The sequence below is a fragment of the Pithys albifrons genome, chromosome 1 (genome assembly GCF_047495875.1).
Source record: "Pithys albifrons albifrons isolate INPA30051 chromosome 1, PitAlb_v1, whole genome shotgun sequence".
NCBI lineage: Eukaryota > Metazoa > Chordata > Aves > Passeriformes > Thamnophilidae > Pithys > Pithys albifrons.
The window spans coordinates 16,549,427-16,567,216 of record NC_092458.1 but is presented as its reverse complement, the minus strand read 5'-3'; the positions used below and the strand labels follow the sequence as shown (position 1 = coordinate 16,567,216).

Below are 17,790 nucleotides of genomic sequence, written 5' to 3'. Positions count from 1 at the left end.
TTGTCACTTGTTTTCCATGAGCTCCTAAATGAGTGAGTTTTATAGGTGATGGTAGGAAAAACGGGGCCTATAACCTAGAGAAGAGCACATAAGTAAGACTGAATGGATTCAGATATGCCTACTGGAAGCATTCGTACACTTCTAATATTGTAAAGGCTTCTATGACAACTTGATTTCAAATAAAATGTATCATTAAAAAGCACACACAAGTATCCTCTCAGTGCTAGCTTTTATAAGTGCTGCATCAATTGTTCTAAAACCAGATACAGACCATGCCCATCATGACATTATATTTGGTGATTTCAGGTCACTGGAACAACAAGCCTTTTTTTTATTTTTTTCTTGACTTGTTTACATGTACTGTGAAGTAGAATCATGACTTATTTCACCATTGTATATTGTCTCAATTCAGCCAAACATTTATATGTAACTAACTTCAAACCAATGCTTCATCCCACTGATTTCAGTTGAACCTTAGTGTCGTAATAAATGTCAATATGAAGTACAACTGAAAGTTACAGGTTAACACCTTATATTGAGCTCTGACTCACTAAGAAAGAAAGGCAGATGAGGTGTGTGAGACTGAAGGAAATAAGTAATACCAGAGACCTAGATTTCAAGCTGTCCCAAGCATTGCCTACATAATTTCTAGGTATATGACCTTATCATACATTTATATCTACACCATGCGATGGAGGTTCCAAAGACACACAAATATTCCTGAACTATAACTGTATGAACTAGGTGTAGCACAGAAGACATGAAAAGTGAGGCTATTTAGCTCAGATGAAGCCCAAACACAGCTATGGACTTTTTGCTTATCTGAGGTATCTCTGATATACTTCACAATGAGCCACACAGACTTTTTATTTTTTTTCTTCTACTTGTCTTTATATAAGGTCTAAACGAAAAAATTATTATGAAATTTTCATTAATTGATGCTATGTTTCTAGAAAATTCTCAGGAGTGATGACATCACAAGAGGATGAAGCAGCATTTCATAATCAGGTTCCAGCTTTAACACAATTGATATGCATGTTGTGGGTGTCATTTAATGTGACATTGTATTAAGAAGCATGGATTAACAAGTTAAATCCCTTCCTTCCTCCTATTAGTGCTGCCCAATGAACCATGTACTTGCACAATCATGTGAAAAGTGTATGGCTTTTTCCTTTGCAGAGTGCATCCCTCCTTCCTATCCAGCTCAGGGTAGAAGTTCTGATTAGGCACAATGGTTGTAACTAAAAATTCAACATTACCAGATCAGTTAAATTTTACTTGAAGTTTGGGTGGAAATTATAGTATCTCAGATATGTTAGTTACAGAAAATATGACTATTTAAAAATCAGTTTTCTTACAACTAGGTCTGTTTACAACACTCAAATATTTGTGAAGTCTTTCTCTTAAATACATCGAATTTTTCTAAAAGGTTAGCTACTCCTGTAACTGCTTGCTAAATCCCAAGACACAATTTAGGTATAGCTAAACATCAGAATTAAGGATTGTACTTCCAGACTGAAAGTTAATGACTTTATAGCTTTACATATGTTTTCAAAACTGCTGGGATGAAGGATATTGAGATTATAAAACCAAAATATTACCTTTCAAAAATAAATTCCACTAATCTCCACTCTATTTACAAAGTCACAGAATAAGAAACTACAATAAACATTTTAATATTCTTAGATATGTCACGTGAATATGGGAGGATAATGTATTCTGCTTAGTGAGGAAAAGCTGCCTTGCTCTTAGCACTGTTTGATATGTAAACAGGAATGAGATAAAGACAAAGCAAAACAGTTGACATCAATGAAGTAAATGACATTTACAGAACATGATGATGAATAGCTGCTGGCTTTCTTTTTTTCTGTGAGGGAAAAAGGGCTTGTATTATTGCCTTTTTTTCCTTTGTCTCCAGTTTTTAAACCAGCACTGAGCTAGAGTTATTGCTAACAATTTAGGTACACATATTTCTGCTCATAAGTAGTGCAATAAAGCACCAAAAACAGCATTTAAAAAATAAAAATAGTTTTGTTAATGTCAGGAGGCAAGGTACCAGCACAGTAGTAATTATATTAAATACTGCAGACAGATTTGGTGATAGCCAGAACACAGCTCTTATTTTTATTTTTCTAAAATAATAAGATAGCAAGTTATGTGTTTTGTTAACTGCTTTTAGCACAGAAAGTTTATATTGACCCATATGTTGTTCAGTAAATAGTCTCGCCTTGATATTTTCATAAGATGAAATTGTAAATAATTCTGTAAGACTACATGTACTAAAAAGTACATAAGTTTTTACAGACAGTGTATATACTCAAATGGAAAACAAGGAAATACATCTTGGTCTTTAATCTCAAAATGCCAAATATTGTTAGGCTACAATCAGGTACACTTTTTTTCCCCTTCTAATTATATTTATATTCCTGTGAAACAGGTTGACTCAAACATTCTGTTCCTAAAATTACATGCAAACATAACTCTAGAATTCTTCCATTAAAGAAAAAAAAATTATGTACAACAAGAGTGGCTCAAAATAGAATTTTTCACATCTCTGATGATATTAAAAGAATTATTAATGACAATATACCTTCTAGTACTGTTTATCTGACTCATGATTCAGTATTTTACAGGCCAGAATCACTCAGGAGTTCATAATTCTGTCAACTATCACTTTAAAAGCATAATTTTGAAGTTTAATATACATTAAATAAGGGACATAATGGTGAATACTGAGCATTGCTGAAGATGCTAAAAAATAAGCCAATCTGCATGCAAGTGCAAACTGGTCCAATCCATGCCCTGAAATGCTTCAAAAATTCTGTTTGAACTTTGCTGTAAAACTAAGAGTAATTTTGTATTCCTGTCCAGATTTACTTTGGGATTAGTTGCCAGGTAGGTGTCATTAAGTTTATGAGCCTCAAAGGCATTTCTCTACCAGTGTTTGCTACTTTAAAATGCTGATTCACTAAATAAGGCTTACTGGGTTAAGAGCCACAATATGTGATCTAAACTATAAAACACGATTTGGGAATCTGATTATAACTTTCACCAGTATTCAGTTAAAATACTGATTATTATAATTCAAAATTATTTCGTATAACTAATGATTGTAGTTCATGGATCGTTTTCAGATCAGTGGCCTTACAAGAAGCCCTATTCTTCCTTTATATGCAGTTATGACCATACATGTTCAGGTGTGTACACTAAAGTAATTCTGAACTGTAAGATCCACTTAAAGCACTTTTAACTTGGGCAAAATAGTTAAGCCCCCTCCAAATTAATAGTCACTCCAATGACTTTGCAAACTGGGAAATACACATTATTTACTTAATAATTAGACTTTCTTTGTTTTTAAGAAGGATTAATACAATTAATTAAATAATCAATAACAGTCATTTGCCTATCATGGGATAAGAAAGTCTCACACAATACATGAATATGAGTTGTTGCAGTACCAACCTTTACCTTAACTTACTTTGTTCTACAAAGCAAGAATATGTTCCTTTTAACTATAAATGGAATCAATTTGTACGTATTTACATATGTTATCTATTTAGCAATCAAAAATCTACATTTAATAGCTGCCATCCCTATACCTTAAGAAGAGGTACCTGCTTTTTGCACAACCACTGTGCTACATGATCCTGAACAGGGGTCAGTTATGGAGAATTCCTGGCTTCTCTCCCACACTCAACAAGATCTGCCTTGCTACCCTTGCCTTAGGTCCCATTTCCATCCCAAGTGCATTCCAGGACTGTCCAAACTGTGAATAGAGTGGATGTACATATGTGTTTCTCTCACACGTCTTCAGCCCTCCCAATAAAATCATGCCAGGTGAAAGTTCACAAATGAACTACTTCTGACACTTATATTCTCTGTGGTGTCTTCCACTGCCTTTCATAAGGCAGAAAGTACTAAGGACACGTAAGTGGTATGCTCAGCAAAGCTGAAGTAAACACTGAGAGCACACTGAGGACTTCATTGAAGGGTTGCATACAAGCAGGCTACTTAAATGATGAAGTTTCCCTGACTTTAAGTTGTTAAAATGAACTGGTCTTCCCAAAGCTTAAGAATTTGAAGATTTAGAGTACTTTCACAGTGTCTGCATCCAAACAGGACAAAGACTCCCTGTTGAGTTTTATCGATAAAATCCGTGATGTACTTAGACATAAGAGTTTGCAAAGCTAGGTTTGTATCCAAATACCCTGCTTTCAAAATAATATGAAAATAACATAAACATAGAACAAAGATGATCACAGAATAAATTTTGCCTCATACATATAGAAAGCAGGAATGAAATAGATTGGAGAGAATTACAATTGCATGTTTAAAAAACAGGCACCAGAATAAACTATGTAACCATAGAATTTGAGATGTTCCAATTTGTTCCATTTTTGACTTAGGGGCAAACCTAATTCCATAACATACTCACTGAAGTTAAGTTCATGATTGTACATACTTTAACAAATGCAGCTCCATTCCTCTTAATCGTTACATGATTTAGGAGTCCTGTTTAAACAGGGGGTTAGGTCTGAACATGGGGCAAATACACATAATGGAGGTGGAAATATACTGGAAAAGTAATTACTAAGAACATGATGGAAATTGGGAAAGGATTGCAGCTACAATGAAGTATAGATGCATCTCATAGTGAATCTGATTGCTCTAAAAGCAGACAGGAGTTATACAGAAACAAACACAAAGAAATAGAAATATTAGGATAAAAATGTACAATCTCTAGCAGTATTAACTCACCTTTATTTCAGATGGAAAAGTGATAAAAATAAAGTCAAGAGAACAATGATATCAATAGAAAAAAGTATCATAGAATCAATGTCATAGAAAGGCTTGAGTTAGAATGGTCATTAAAGACCATCTAATTTCAACTCCTCTGCCAAGGGCAGGGCTGTTGATACCCACTAGATCACAGTGGCAATACCTGTAGCAAAGAATGGTCATATAGACTTTGCCTTTTATTCAATACTGGAAAATTTTAATGACATAGGATAGTCTCTAATTTTTTCCCAACAAACTATTCCACTAAATAGTTTGTTTTCCTATTTAATGGTGTCATTTTCATTAATAATTTTTACAGTGAAAGCCCACAGACTTTTTTTCCAAGTGATTAGCACTTTTCTTAGTCTGCATGATGCTCTTCTAGGGTAAAAACAGATCATGAAACTGGTGTTAGTGTACAAGCAACAAAATAAACACTGCAATTACTGTGTAAACTTAATATTAAGCTACAATGCCAGCTTGGTAAACTGATTTCTGTCCAAATAATTATTTAGTTATGTTAAAATTTTATAAAGGTTAGAGCAGAAATTAGAGGGTGCCAGCCATAAATTACACTTCTCTGCAATTTGCTTCTCAAATTGTATTTCTAAATTTTTTCAGTGTCCTTTTCCATAATTTCAGTCATCAGAAAATTTGTAATAATGTTTCTATTTCAGAGGACTTTCTTGATTTGCACAGTTCTTTGTGCAAACTGCATCTGTTCTAAGAATTTTTCTCAGCCATACTAGTACTATTCAAGATAGATTTAAACTTCCAATACATGAGCATAAGACTTATTATCACAGACAGCTAAATGTGACAGATAGGTCACAGATCAAAATCATAGAATCATAGAATCATTTAGGTTGGAAAAGGCCTTTAAGATCGTTGAGTCCAAAGTCCAGAATCTTATACACTATGTTTCTTCCATGAAACACTCCATACCCTTTCGACTCTCCCCAGTGTGTCTCCTTGTCTGATCCAGAGCGTTGTTTAAACAGATCTGATAAAAATACAGCTTTTCCGAGTTAGATAGGCTAATATGTTTGCATAGCATGTATTAGCACATAATATTATATGCCCTAATATATAATCAAAATCCTGTACTATTTTGCATCTGTTGGCTGCTAATCAAAGTAACTCAAAACCTTGAAACTATACTTGAAACTCATTTTGTTTACTTTTAATATCAACCACTGAGTATAGCAAGTTTTATATGATTTATGCTCTACTGTGTTGCAGCAATAACACTGTGCCATGATTCCAAGAGATGGGTCATAAACTAACTGGATATAGGCAAGATATATACATAGAATAAATAAGTACCAAAGATGGATGATGAATGATTCAGTGCAAGATGGTTCAATACTATTCTGTACCACATTATATTGCATAAAATAAATACAGAGGCCAGACTAACAGAGTTGCCATTTTTAGGAGCTATAGAAAACTAAGATCCTAAAATCTTCTGGTCATTAGCACTCAACTAGCACATGCAGAAGATTTCAATTAGATACTTGTATGTTTTAGACAAAGCTCAATTTGAGTAGTTTACAAAAACTAGTGTGCAAATCCAGTAATTAAAGGAAACTATGAATGACACTACTCTGACACAATCAGGTTTAACCTCAGAGTAGAGGTAATTTCAAGTCATGATTAATGAAAGAATAGAGGAAGAAATCTATGCTGCACTCTGTGGTGACCTTGCCTAGCTTAGCTAGAGCCAGTTGGCTACAGTAACTGTAAAGTTACTCCAGTGCAGTGAAAAACTGCAAGGTAGCTTGGGGAGCTTGGTGAAGACAGCAAGTTCAAACAATGGTGAGAGGCATCATCTCCATTAGATCTAAAGCTGAGATGAGCTGGGTTCAGTGACTGGGGCTTCCATATGTCAATAACAATTTCTTAAACGACCCATTCCTGACTGGAAACTCATCTACAGTAATTGTATCAGGATGATTCCAAGAGTGACTTCTGAAATATAAATTGCAGAACTGTATTATCCCTCTAGATTTATGCAATGTAATAGCTAAGTGGTTTCAGGAACTGAATCCACTGAATCTCCTGTCACATATGAGATGATTAGTATCCTAGTAAAGTGCAGACGCATATTTTGTACTTAAAGTAAAAGCGAAATTAACTTTTCTACTTTTCTACCATTTATATAAGTGAGTAATCACATCTACTTTTAAGTTAGGGTTTCTACAGTAATTTCATCCCTTGGAGCTACATCCATTTTCTGTCTGACGTGAAATACTGGTGGGCTGCCTAGACACTGTTTCTTTAACAGAGCAGCCAATTGAATGTGTATAACTTCCATGGATCTCTGGAGATTTCTTTTTTTTTTTCCTAATAAAATTTGAACTTGTCCCAGGAACTCATCAACAGAATTCACAATAAATAGGAAAATCATCAATATAAAATATTGTTTTTATTTTTGCATTTGCTTTCCCCATTTAAAGCAATTTATTCCAAATTATGTTTTATTGTATGTAGAGTTTTTTGCTAAAACTAAGACAGATGTCTTCAGTAGACTCTAAAGATTGCAGTGCTCTTAATTACGAGGTTTGTTTATTTCTTTTGGATTAAACAGATTTCAGTTTTTTCTTGCCTCCTACTCTTTATCTTTCATGCCACAGACAGATTATTCTCTCATTTTCTGCACCTGTTTCCATATCATGCTTACTACAAAAGAGAAAAGAAAGACAAAGCTTCTCTCAATCAAAGAAACAGCGAACGGTATCATGCCAAGTCAAATGAAGTAAATGAAAGCTTGTGGAATAAAGCAAAAGACTGAAAAGTGAACTCACTAGAGATATAAAAAGGCAAAAGTCAGAGTGGTTTTATATGGTCCGATTTAATTTTTTCTATTCTGAACCAACACTGAGAGAATGTAAAATGTCAAATATTAGCAGATATCTAAGTTCCTTTAGGACAACACTAAAATACAAGGAAGAGTGCCTTGACTGTACTGTATTGCCATGAATATACAATTCATTCCTGAGAAAACATCATTTGCTCATTTGTACAGTTAGTTCTACAGGTTTGGCTTTATAGAATTATGATGGAGACAAAAACAGTTGTTGAAAAGAGAGGTAATCAAAATGAAAGATTTCTTCACCTCTGAGACTCTGCCAATGGAGGACTGTACATCCTCTGCCACTAGTCAATCAATATGTATGAAGAATAATACAATGAAGATGGGATTATCACCATCAAATGAAAAAAAGATACCCAGAGGTATGTGAGTTTCAGATTTACAGTCTCAAATGAAGTAGAATTTCTATAGCATTTATTTTGAAAGGCAGAAAAATAACAAGTCCACTTGGGACTTCAGACAAAGACCCCAAGCTAAGTCTCAGATTTATTTTACTACCTTTACTTTCCAAATAAAAATTATCCTTGAATTAGTTATAAATTAATGATTATTAAACATCATTGGAGGTACAATTTCTTAAAGGATCCTTTAGGAACAAAGTAGTAAAATTAAAAGCAGCTAAAGTCCAAACTGGAATAAATAAATTAAACATCAAAATCCAAAGCTAAGCTACCTCTGCTTTCAAGGACAAAAATACTGCATTGGATATCTTGATATATAAGTAGAATGAAAGTGTGCAAGTGTGTATGTAACTAACCCTGAAGTCAGGATGAACCACCCAAAACAACTGCCCAGCCAGATCTCCAAACAAGTATTGTGAAATAAAATTAATAACATAGAGGTATAACTTATGCATAAAGTGTAGGTATCTGTAAATAGAAAAATAACCACTTATTTGCAAAATAAAGCAGATGACACAAATTAATATTTCAGTTTTGTTTTGAAAAGTTAAGCCATGGTCCTGATTACATCTTCTGTAATTGTGATGCCAACCTCCTACTATTGTATCTGCTAGGACATGATCATCCACAAACATCTCAGAGAAAGAGGGTTTAAGATAGCGGAAATGTAGTCAATTTTCAGAAAGACTTATATATTAACACTGACACTATTTTTAGCTTTTCCTGAATATTAAGGTGCACAATGATAATCTTAGAGAGGAAGGAAGAGTCTACATAGTCCAGTCATCATATTTCCCCCGCTAAAAAACCCTGAAAAATTTTTTAGCTACTGTACACTAATAGGTTCCTTAGGGTTCCATCTAATTTTCATTAAAATATGAGAATCTAAGCCTAAAATATGAGAGACTAAACCAAAAAGTTAGTTGAACAGAAATTAAATACATGAATAAGAAAAATGAGATTAATTAGACCAGAGAATAACAAATAAATATTTTTTAATATTTTAATCAATATTGGATGAAAAAATTCCCCAAATTTATAAGCTGTTGTATTTTTCAGTATCAGACATATCTGAAAACATGTATTGTAAAATGTTACAGTAGAATTAGATTAAATTAGTTTTGGTTAATCATATCACTTTGAAACATAAAGTTGTATCTTAATACAACATATAGTTTCTGGAGTCCAACCTCAACAGAACTAAGTAATTTACTCATGATTATTGCTATCTGGCATAAGAAACCACACATCAGTCATTAACCGGTGCTGCCTCTCAACAGTTCCTTCTTTGAAGTGCAAAGAGGAACACTGGGGCTTGAAGATCATGGTCCAAGAGATTAATGGATCCTGAACTTCAAAGAAAGAATAGGACAAGAAAAAAAGGGCTAATTAAAAACAAACAAACAAACAAACAAACAAAATTCATTCCTTTTGGTTCAATTCCTGCTTATTAAAAGAATAAACCAAGTTGAATAATCTCACGGATGTTGTTTACTCATAAAACCTGCATGAATAAGGAAGACAAAGGAAAAGTGAAACAGGTAAGAGTATTGGGGTAAAGACTATTATCAGCTGAAATTAAAGGGAACTGGAGGTTGAAGTTGTAAGAAGGCAGTGAAAAACACATTAAAGAGAACACTGTGAGAGCACATTTTGCTGGAATATGCATATGATCTACATGCAGTACAGACAGCTCAATCCCAAAATAGAAATCAGTTTAAAAATTCAGACATCGGTAAACCCAGTGTAAACAGGGAAAGAATGCATGGTAAGCAGCAAAAGTAAACAAAAGAAATGAAAAAAAGTACAAAAGACAACAGAGAAAATTTAGACAATTCTTTTTACATAAAAGTTATTCCAGATTACATAGATAAAAAAATCACTGAAGCAAGTTTAAGCCTGCACCAGAATCTCAGACAAATATATCTGCTTTATATCTCTCTCCATTACCTTCCTAATAACTAAGTGGATTAGTTTAGCTGTCAGACCTCCCTGGAATCTAAGTAAATGGAACTGCCTCACTACATTCAGAATCTACAGATCTTGTCCTTAAAATGGTACTATTCATTGCAAATCAGATTTTCAGAGCAGTATTGTATGAAGATAGCCAAGAAACAAATGTTCACAGTGGAACCTTTTCACTAGACAGATGAAATGCAAGTAAATTATGTAAGGAAGATGCAAACTGATGCAAGTGTATAATTTTCATATCATTTGAAACTGGAGAAAAAAAACCACAACAAAAAACAACAAACGAAAACCCCACCAAAAGAAATAAAACAAACCACCCACTCCCCCACAAGCTGTTATGATTTTTACTTAGGATTTCCCCTATCCATATTCACTTACTGCAGAGAAACATATTCCAGCAAAATTAACTTAGAGGTAACTCTCTCTGTTTTTGAAATGTATGTTTGAAACTACCTTCATATGAGTCCATGATTTAGAAAGTTTTTAAAGTGTGCTTGAAAAATCTCTATATCCCAATTATCCTAGGCATCCAGGCATGCTATTCTACATAGCTTACACTACTTGCATCACTACATTGTCTTATAAGTGTTAATGCACTTAAAATGCAAGCTTTTTGGAGAAAAGGAATGTGCCTTATGTAATTAAGTTAGGACAGGAAAATATGCAGAGAATCAGGAAAATACAGATTTGTTCAACTAGAGCTTGAATATTTGTTTCCAATTTAAGAGACCTTTTGAAGAAGAACTAGAAGGACTTGACTGCCGTAGTTATTCAGCTGCAGGGATGATGAGCCCAACATCTCGCACCACAACTTTTCTCTCCTCCTGTGCTGATACCACCCATAATAAAAAAGTGACATACAGCAGGGGAACTTCTGAGACTGATCTTTGCCTTCCTCCTAAAATTAAATACAATGAATTCCACTTTTCTGACTGCCTGGAGCTTTATTCTGTCAGCAGGATTTTAAAACAAAGTTGACCCTCAACAGTGAAGCTCATAGAACCTCAACATTAGGCTTTATTGGGATGAGACTCGGAATTTTGGTACTTCATATAGAAACTATTATTTCAGCAGGACTATCACCCATTGGAAAATCTTACATAACCTGTATAGATGTAGTTGTTTCGTTCACTATATTTAGATTCAACTAATTTTTAAGTTAAATCTAGCACTTCCTTGGATTTTCCTCTAGTCATCATACACCTGCATTAGCATCAGGCAAATTGTGAAGCAATGAAGGGATAAGAATTGTACCGTGTAACCACCTCTGTGAATTGAGGTTTTTGGCTATATTGAAAGTTTGAAACAAAATAAATATTCATAAGGAAAAAAAAAATATCTATTAGGCTTGAATACAAGCAAAGAGTATGGAACATCAGAGGACTAGAACACCTCTAAAATTTTTATTTTTTCCAATTATGTGAGAAAAATAAAAAAAAAAAGTAATAATAGAAAGAAAACTTTTCTTTGTGAATTTACCTTGCATTTTTAGACTAGCACAGCTAGGTTTGTAGACAAATGGCACTGACATAGAAAACTAGTAGTTTCAAGATTAGAATTTCTTTCTGTTTTATTTCAAAAAAGAGAGGCTATGGAAATGTGCAGTGTCTTCCTGGCTTTATATTTATAGCAGTTAGAAAATACAGAAGCTACCTCCTGAGTGTATTGAAAAGGGGAAATCTGTGGTAACTGGCTAGTCACGGTCTTGAAAATTTACATCTTGAGCACTTGTATGTAAGGGAAAGGAAGATTAGGGATCAGTATGGATGATGCTAGAATAATCATTATTTCTTGCACATTGAACTAATGTTCAATTTAGAAAAGATGATGACTGGAAACACAAAAAAAAATAGACATAAGTCTCTGCCTATTGGGATATTTTTCTATACCATTCATTTACCCCACTCCAATTTTTAATCCTTTTTTGAAGACCAATCTTATAATGTAGAGTGAGAAAATATTTCCTCAGTGATGAAGGTTCAGATCAACTCAGACTTTAATGAGAAATTCAATCCCTTCAGCAAAATTACTACTTTATACATTAAATTAATATAAAGTTTATTTATTGACAGGAAAGAGTGCATCTGCACTGAAAAACTGCAAAAGAAGATACATTAGTTCTGTGAACTGATCTACAGCTGAAGGTGCAGAAATTTTCTGCTGCCTTTTAAGGGATATGAGAAGCATCACACGCAGAGAAAGCACACAGTGCAGTGCATATCATTGTTGTATGGGAGCAAGTTAAGTTTTCCACACCTGGGAACAGCAGTTTGACAATGTAAACATAAAAAATGCACACCACAGTCCAGCTTCTGCATGAATGCATATATTAACATTTTTCCCAGCTTGAAGATGTTCACTTTTTTTAAAATAGTACAATGAATTAGAAGAAGTAATAGCCTTGTTTAAACTGAAAAAAGTGACATCAAGTTGAACAGCTGTCAAACCCACCATCATTTCTGAAAACATTTGCTAGATTAAGTGGCCTCAAGCTATAGTTCCAATATACATATACAAATGTAAGGACATGATTTTTAATGAGAGTATGTTTGCGTATCTTACATGTAGTATTCCATAAAAACATTCTTACATTGTTCTATATACCACAACTCTGAAATGGAAATGCTAATATGAAGCAATTAGCCCAAAATAACAAAAGCAGGTATTTCCACTATTTTTTTCCTCTAGGACTTTTCCCACATATTTTATTTCCTTTCTTTCTAATCTCTTCTTCCCACTCCTATCCTTTCTTCACCAGAATAGAAGGTGATTTACAAGTCAATCTATCAGCATTGACACTTGCTGCTCTTTGTTTCACATTTGTTGCAAAATTCATCACTAAGGTATCACCTACTGCAACTATGAGGCTAAATTAAATGTGCTAGAAAAGCTAGTAGATACTTTTATTGCGATGCTAAACTTTACATGCCAGAAAAAATGCTTAGTGTCGTGGATTTTACTGAGAAAATAATCCAGGGCAAATCAAGGGCAAATTGAGAATACAACTTCAAATTTCTAGTCTCTCTGTATTACACATCATCATCAAGATAAAAAAGTTCTGCAGTTCTTTTGAAACATAGTAACATAAGAGAAATTTTGGAATATCTCAATCAAGTATCTGCTGATAAAAATCACCTTCTGAATGTAATGAACGTATGGAAGTAGTTGTCAATCAAAAAGCCTCAACTTGCCCTTTTGTGAGTCTCTCTCAATTTCTGACATACTTCCCCTGCTCAATCTTGAAAAATGATCTTACCTTTCAGCTATTGCTTCTCTTTTTATCCATCACGATCCACATGTAGACTCAGTGGGAGATGTATTCCTTCAGATTCCTCCCTATGTAATTTAAATGGCTTTCTACTTTAAGATCCTAGTTGTATATACATTCAGTAGAAAGTGTTCAGCTATTTTCCTTCATATAATGCCCCAGGATTTATAATGCTTGCAAGCACATACATTTAAGTTTCTGAGTTCAGGCTCCCTCCCAAGAAGGAACCAAACACCACAGAATTACAACCAAATGATTTTACCTACGCACTGGGGTGAAAACCCAGCCTTATAGAAACTCTTAATGACTCCAAGGGGGAGGGATCTCCCCTTTAAGCAATTTACATTAACTCTGAATCCAGGATTATATACTATTTAGAACATGTACTACTTCTCACCTTTTAAAGCATCAAGTCTAACAACAACCAGTATTGACAATACTGCTTTGACTCTTTAAGGTACTTGCATCAAAAATGAAAATAAAAACCCCAATGCTCCATCTCATTTTTGGCTTAAGAAAACCATATAAAAACATGGGTTCATTGTGATCTTAATAGCCATTATTTACCAAGACTGTTGAATCTTCTACAAAGAGGTGCAATATTAAACAGTGCAAAGAGGAACAGAAAAATTATCAAAGAAATAGCTGGGCAGGAACAACCTGTAGTTTCAAAAGTTAATTTTACTACTGGAGTCAAGATTATACTTGCTTAAAGAAAACATGACAAATTCACTTACAGATATTACCAAAATTGTATGATCTCATCAAAATTTGAGTAAGCCAGAAATCACGAACTTATAAAAGGTCAGATCCTGCCTTCCTGATTCATGAATGCGTTTGATAGTAGACATTCACCACCAATTTAATTTTATCAGCTAAGAAAGATCTATCTCACTGAAGTACTACACTCAGGAGCTTAAGGCAAGAAATATTTGGCTCAGTAATGCAAAATACAACCTATTCTACATAGCCAAAGCAAAGTTTCATTGATAAAAGCGGGTTTATGCAAATACTCAACTATAAATTATTTCTAGAGCTTTGGTACTGCAATATTCAGACACATATTTAGAAAAATTATTTTGTTATGTTTGGATGATTATCAGGTATTTTATCAGATAAAGTTTTGTTCATGTGAATCTAATTGTTTAGACTTTGGCTAAGTTCTCTCCTATTTGAGCTTCTTGTAACCTGACTTCAAACTGTTTCATTTTCTGAATGGTTCCAAACTGCTTAGGCTGAAGAGGAATAAATTAATGATCATGAACTTAGAATACTTTTGGTCTTCAAAGGATTTAATATGTAGAATTTAACTCTTCTCCTCCCTGCTTTGAAGTGGATCATTTTTAGCAGAGCAATTTAGCCTCATGTTTCTTCAGAGGTAGTGCGTTATTCTATTCTGCATAACAGAGAAGTGCTAACAGCTTAAAACATTACCAAATAATAGTATTCTGAAGATTTCTGTTAAACAAAAAATCATAATCAAGGGTTTTTTTCTGCAAAAATTAAAGCGATGCCTTTCTATTTGCAGTCCCCAAAGCTGGAACTGCTATTTTATTCAAGTACTAGGCAGAGTGGAAGTTAAAAATTTGAGAAAAAAATCCATGGGAAAAAGGCTCAGGTGTGAAAAATTCAAAACATTCATTTTACATCATTTTAATTACAGTTACTTACTATACTCATTATAAACTTAGCCAATTTAAGAGAATATCATTAATACTATACAGGTTTCCCACATTTCAGTGATACTTCTGAGGAAAGACTGAAGAGAGAAAGGCAAATTATCTAAGTGAGGAATATTTTTTTTTGTTCTAAAATAATGTGAATTAATAAACTTCAATATACTCCCAAAATTTCCTTAAAAATCCCCAAAACTTCTGCTTATAGTAAACACTGGGAATACACTTAGACACGCTGCATTTGGGTATATCTATATTCAGCTCTTTAGATTTAAGCTCTTATTATTAAAGGGGATGTAGTCAGCACAGTTTATGAAGACACAAACGTGGTTCAGTTCACCCTAAAGCACACATCTTTATGCAACTCTACATAAGACTGAACAGGGACACAATTTGCTTTGATTGCAAATGGGAGCCAAGACAACAAGTTCATGTGAAGACACACAAAAAGACAATTTTAGCTGTTTGGTGTTGAGTCTATCCTAAGTTTCAAAGCCATCAGAACTTTTGTTTCTGTTTTGTTTACTAATATGATGTAATGTACATATCAAAATGAAAATGGTAATACCAGTTACTTAAAGCGAAATTTCAACAAAATAAAAACCTTTCATTGGGAAAAAAACCCCAAAAAACAGACCTACTCTAGGGTACAGCACATGGAAACCTAACTAAGAAGTTTCCTTTCTATTTCTCCTTTAAGGTAATAACCCTAATGGATATAAAACTGCGATCTTAAGAGAGTACACATGCACTCCAACTCCAGAATTCAATTCTCATGAGCAGGTACTCCATAATAAATTTTCTCAGAGCTCATTGAAAAGTCTTAACTGTTGGAGGAAGGACCTTCACAGCAGAGAGACACTAAAATATGTAAAATATTAATACTAAATATAAAGTTGTTTTCCTACCTGTGTGCAGACAAATTACTGAGGTACAGGGTGTATTTTTCTTCAGAAGACAGCCCATCCATCATCAAGTAAAAAACATGAAAATTACTCTGGTTGAGAGGCTGGACAACAACACGAGACTTCTCCAACATGTACGTATAAATCCTAGCTGATTGAGAAACAAATACATAAATTCATCATTATACTGACTGCTCTAAACTTATGTATTTTAAACCATTCACTATTGCAACAGTTGAGAATAAACTACATTTCTTAAAAAATGGTCTGAGGGAAACATATAAAATATAACAGTACCATTGATGTTCCCATGGTTTTCTATATAAATCACATATAAAAATGTACTTCCATTAGAATTGGTGGAACAAACATATTATCTTGCTTACTTATTGTCTTACATTATCTTTAAAACTACTTAAAGATAATGATGCCGATTTTTACTTTGGTTTAGTTACATATTTGATGAACCAGTTTCTGTATTTGGCAAAACTTTCTAAGAGAAAAGCTATTAGTCATCTCAACAAAGTGTAGCCATCTGAGCACTGGCATCTATTCTAAGCTCCTTCTTAACAGAAAGAGGAGAGATTCAAGACCTCTTGAAAAAAACACCCTTGGAAGCATTTCTTCTTTCTCTGCTGGTAATCGAGAACACACAGAATAATTGCTATACCATCTGTATTTCTCCAGTGATACTATTTTAAATTCCACCTATTTATCTTCCCATCTTTTGAAGTTCTTTAAGTTTCTGTCTATACTGTTAATTAGACATAGAAATCTTGAGGTTATCTTGAAATAATGTGTATGAGGGAACACAGCCTTTGAGAATATTGCCGAGAGAGAGTGGTGAGTGGAGGGAAATGAAATGGGAGAATCTTTTGAGGAAGGTCTCAGCAAGTAAGCTCTGTCCTTGAACTAAATCTAACCATGAACAGTCTCTCGAAGTTCTACTCTGCATAGGCCAAGCTAACCTGGACACATCCCAAGTAAAGAGTACGAAGGTCTACACTTTCTTTAATGTAATAGCACAGACATGGCCTGACACGTGTGCTGGCAACCAAAACCATGCCTGTATAGCTCATAGGAGACAGTAGAACCAACAGAGAAGAGTTGTACAGCTGACTTGCTGAACCAAGGAGACATGATCTGGCCCAATTAATCATCCTACAAAATGTAGAAGTAAACTGCTATTTTGGAATCTATATTATGAGAAGTTGTGCATCATCCATGTAGTCCTCTGCTGCTACACTAGAGTTAAAAAAGAACCCAAAACCAACAGCCAAAAACCAAACCTGTGCTGGAAGTAGAAAAACACACTTGGGAATTCATGTGTGTGTCTAGCTCCAGTAGCTTTGCAGTACACTACAAATTGAAGCAATGCAATCTTAACCTGTCACGGCAGGACTGGCCCAGACACACACTTTAAACAGAATCAATCACTACCTGGCTGCCGTTCCTACACAGTAAAACACCAAAGATAAACATGCAGGATGATTTCCATGTTTTATTGTGCTTGTAACTTATTTCTCAGTAAAACTAACTCAACCATCAATTAATTTGAAAAGACTCTACTAGTACTCTTTAATCACATTTTTATGTGCAATGTTCTTCACTAAGGTTTTCATTAATTCCCCTGAAGTGGTTTTAACATTCATTAATTAATAAAAGCAAGAAGAATGTTACCAAAGGTCACCTATCATTTAACTTTGGTAATAGCCAATATTGCTTTTTCAGATAACACAAATTAATTCAGCCTTTTTCAGCCGCTGCAAATCACCTGCACTTTAATAAGGCTAAATACAGGTCATCTCAACTAGCACCACCAGCAATGGGAAGAGGTGTTAAGAAAAGCTGAGCTTCCAAACACCAAGAATCAAATGCAGCACCATCTTAACAGTGCTAAAGGAACTCATAAAGA

At 34.1% G+C, this 17,790-nt stretch overlaps 1 protein-coding gene across 5 annotated transcripts in view; it reads right to left on the bottom strand.

The window, feature by feature from the left end:
- The window catches only part of MYO16 (myosin XVI), a 379,293-nt gene that overhangs the window by 130,685 nt on the left and 230,818 nt on the right, over nucleotides 1-17,790 (bottom strand). For all 5 annotated transcript variants that reach the window (XM_071566752.1, XM_071566844.1, XM_071566927.1 and 2 more), the window contains one exon: nucleotides 15,879-16,026. In XM_071566752.1, coding sequence (XP_071422853.1) covers nucleotides 15,879-16,026 — 148 coding nt within the window. The remainder of the gene's footprint in view (nucleotides 1-15,878; nucleotides 16,027-17,790) is intronic.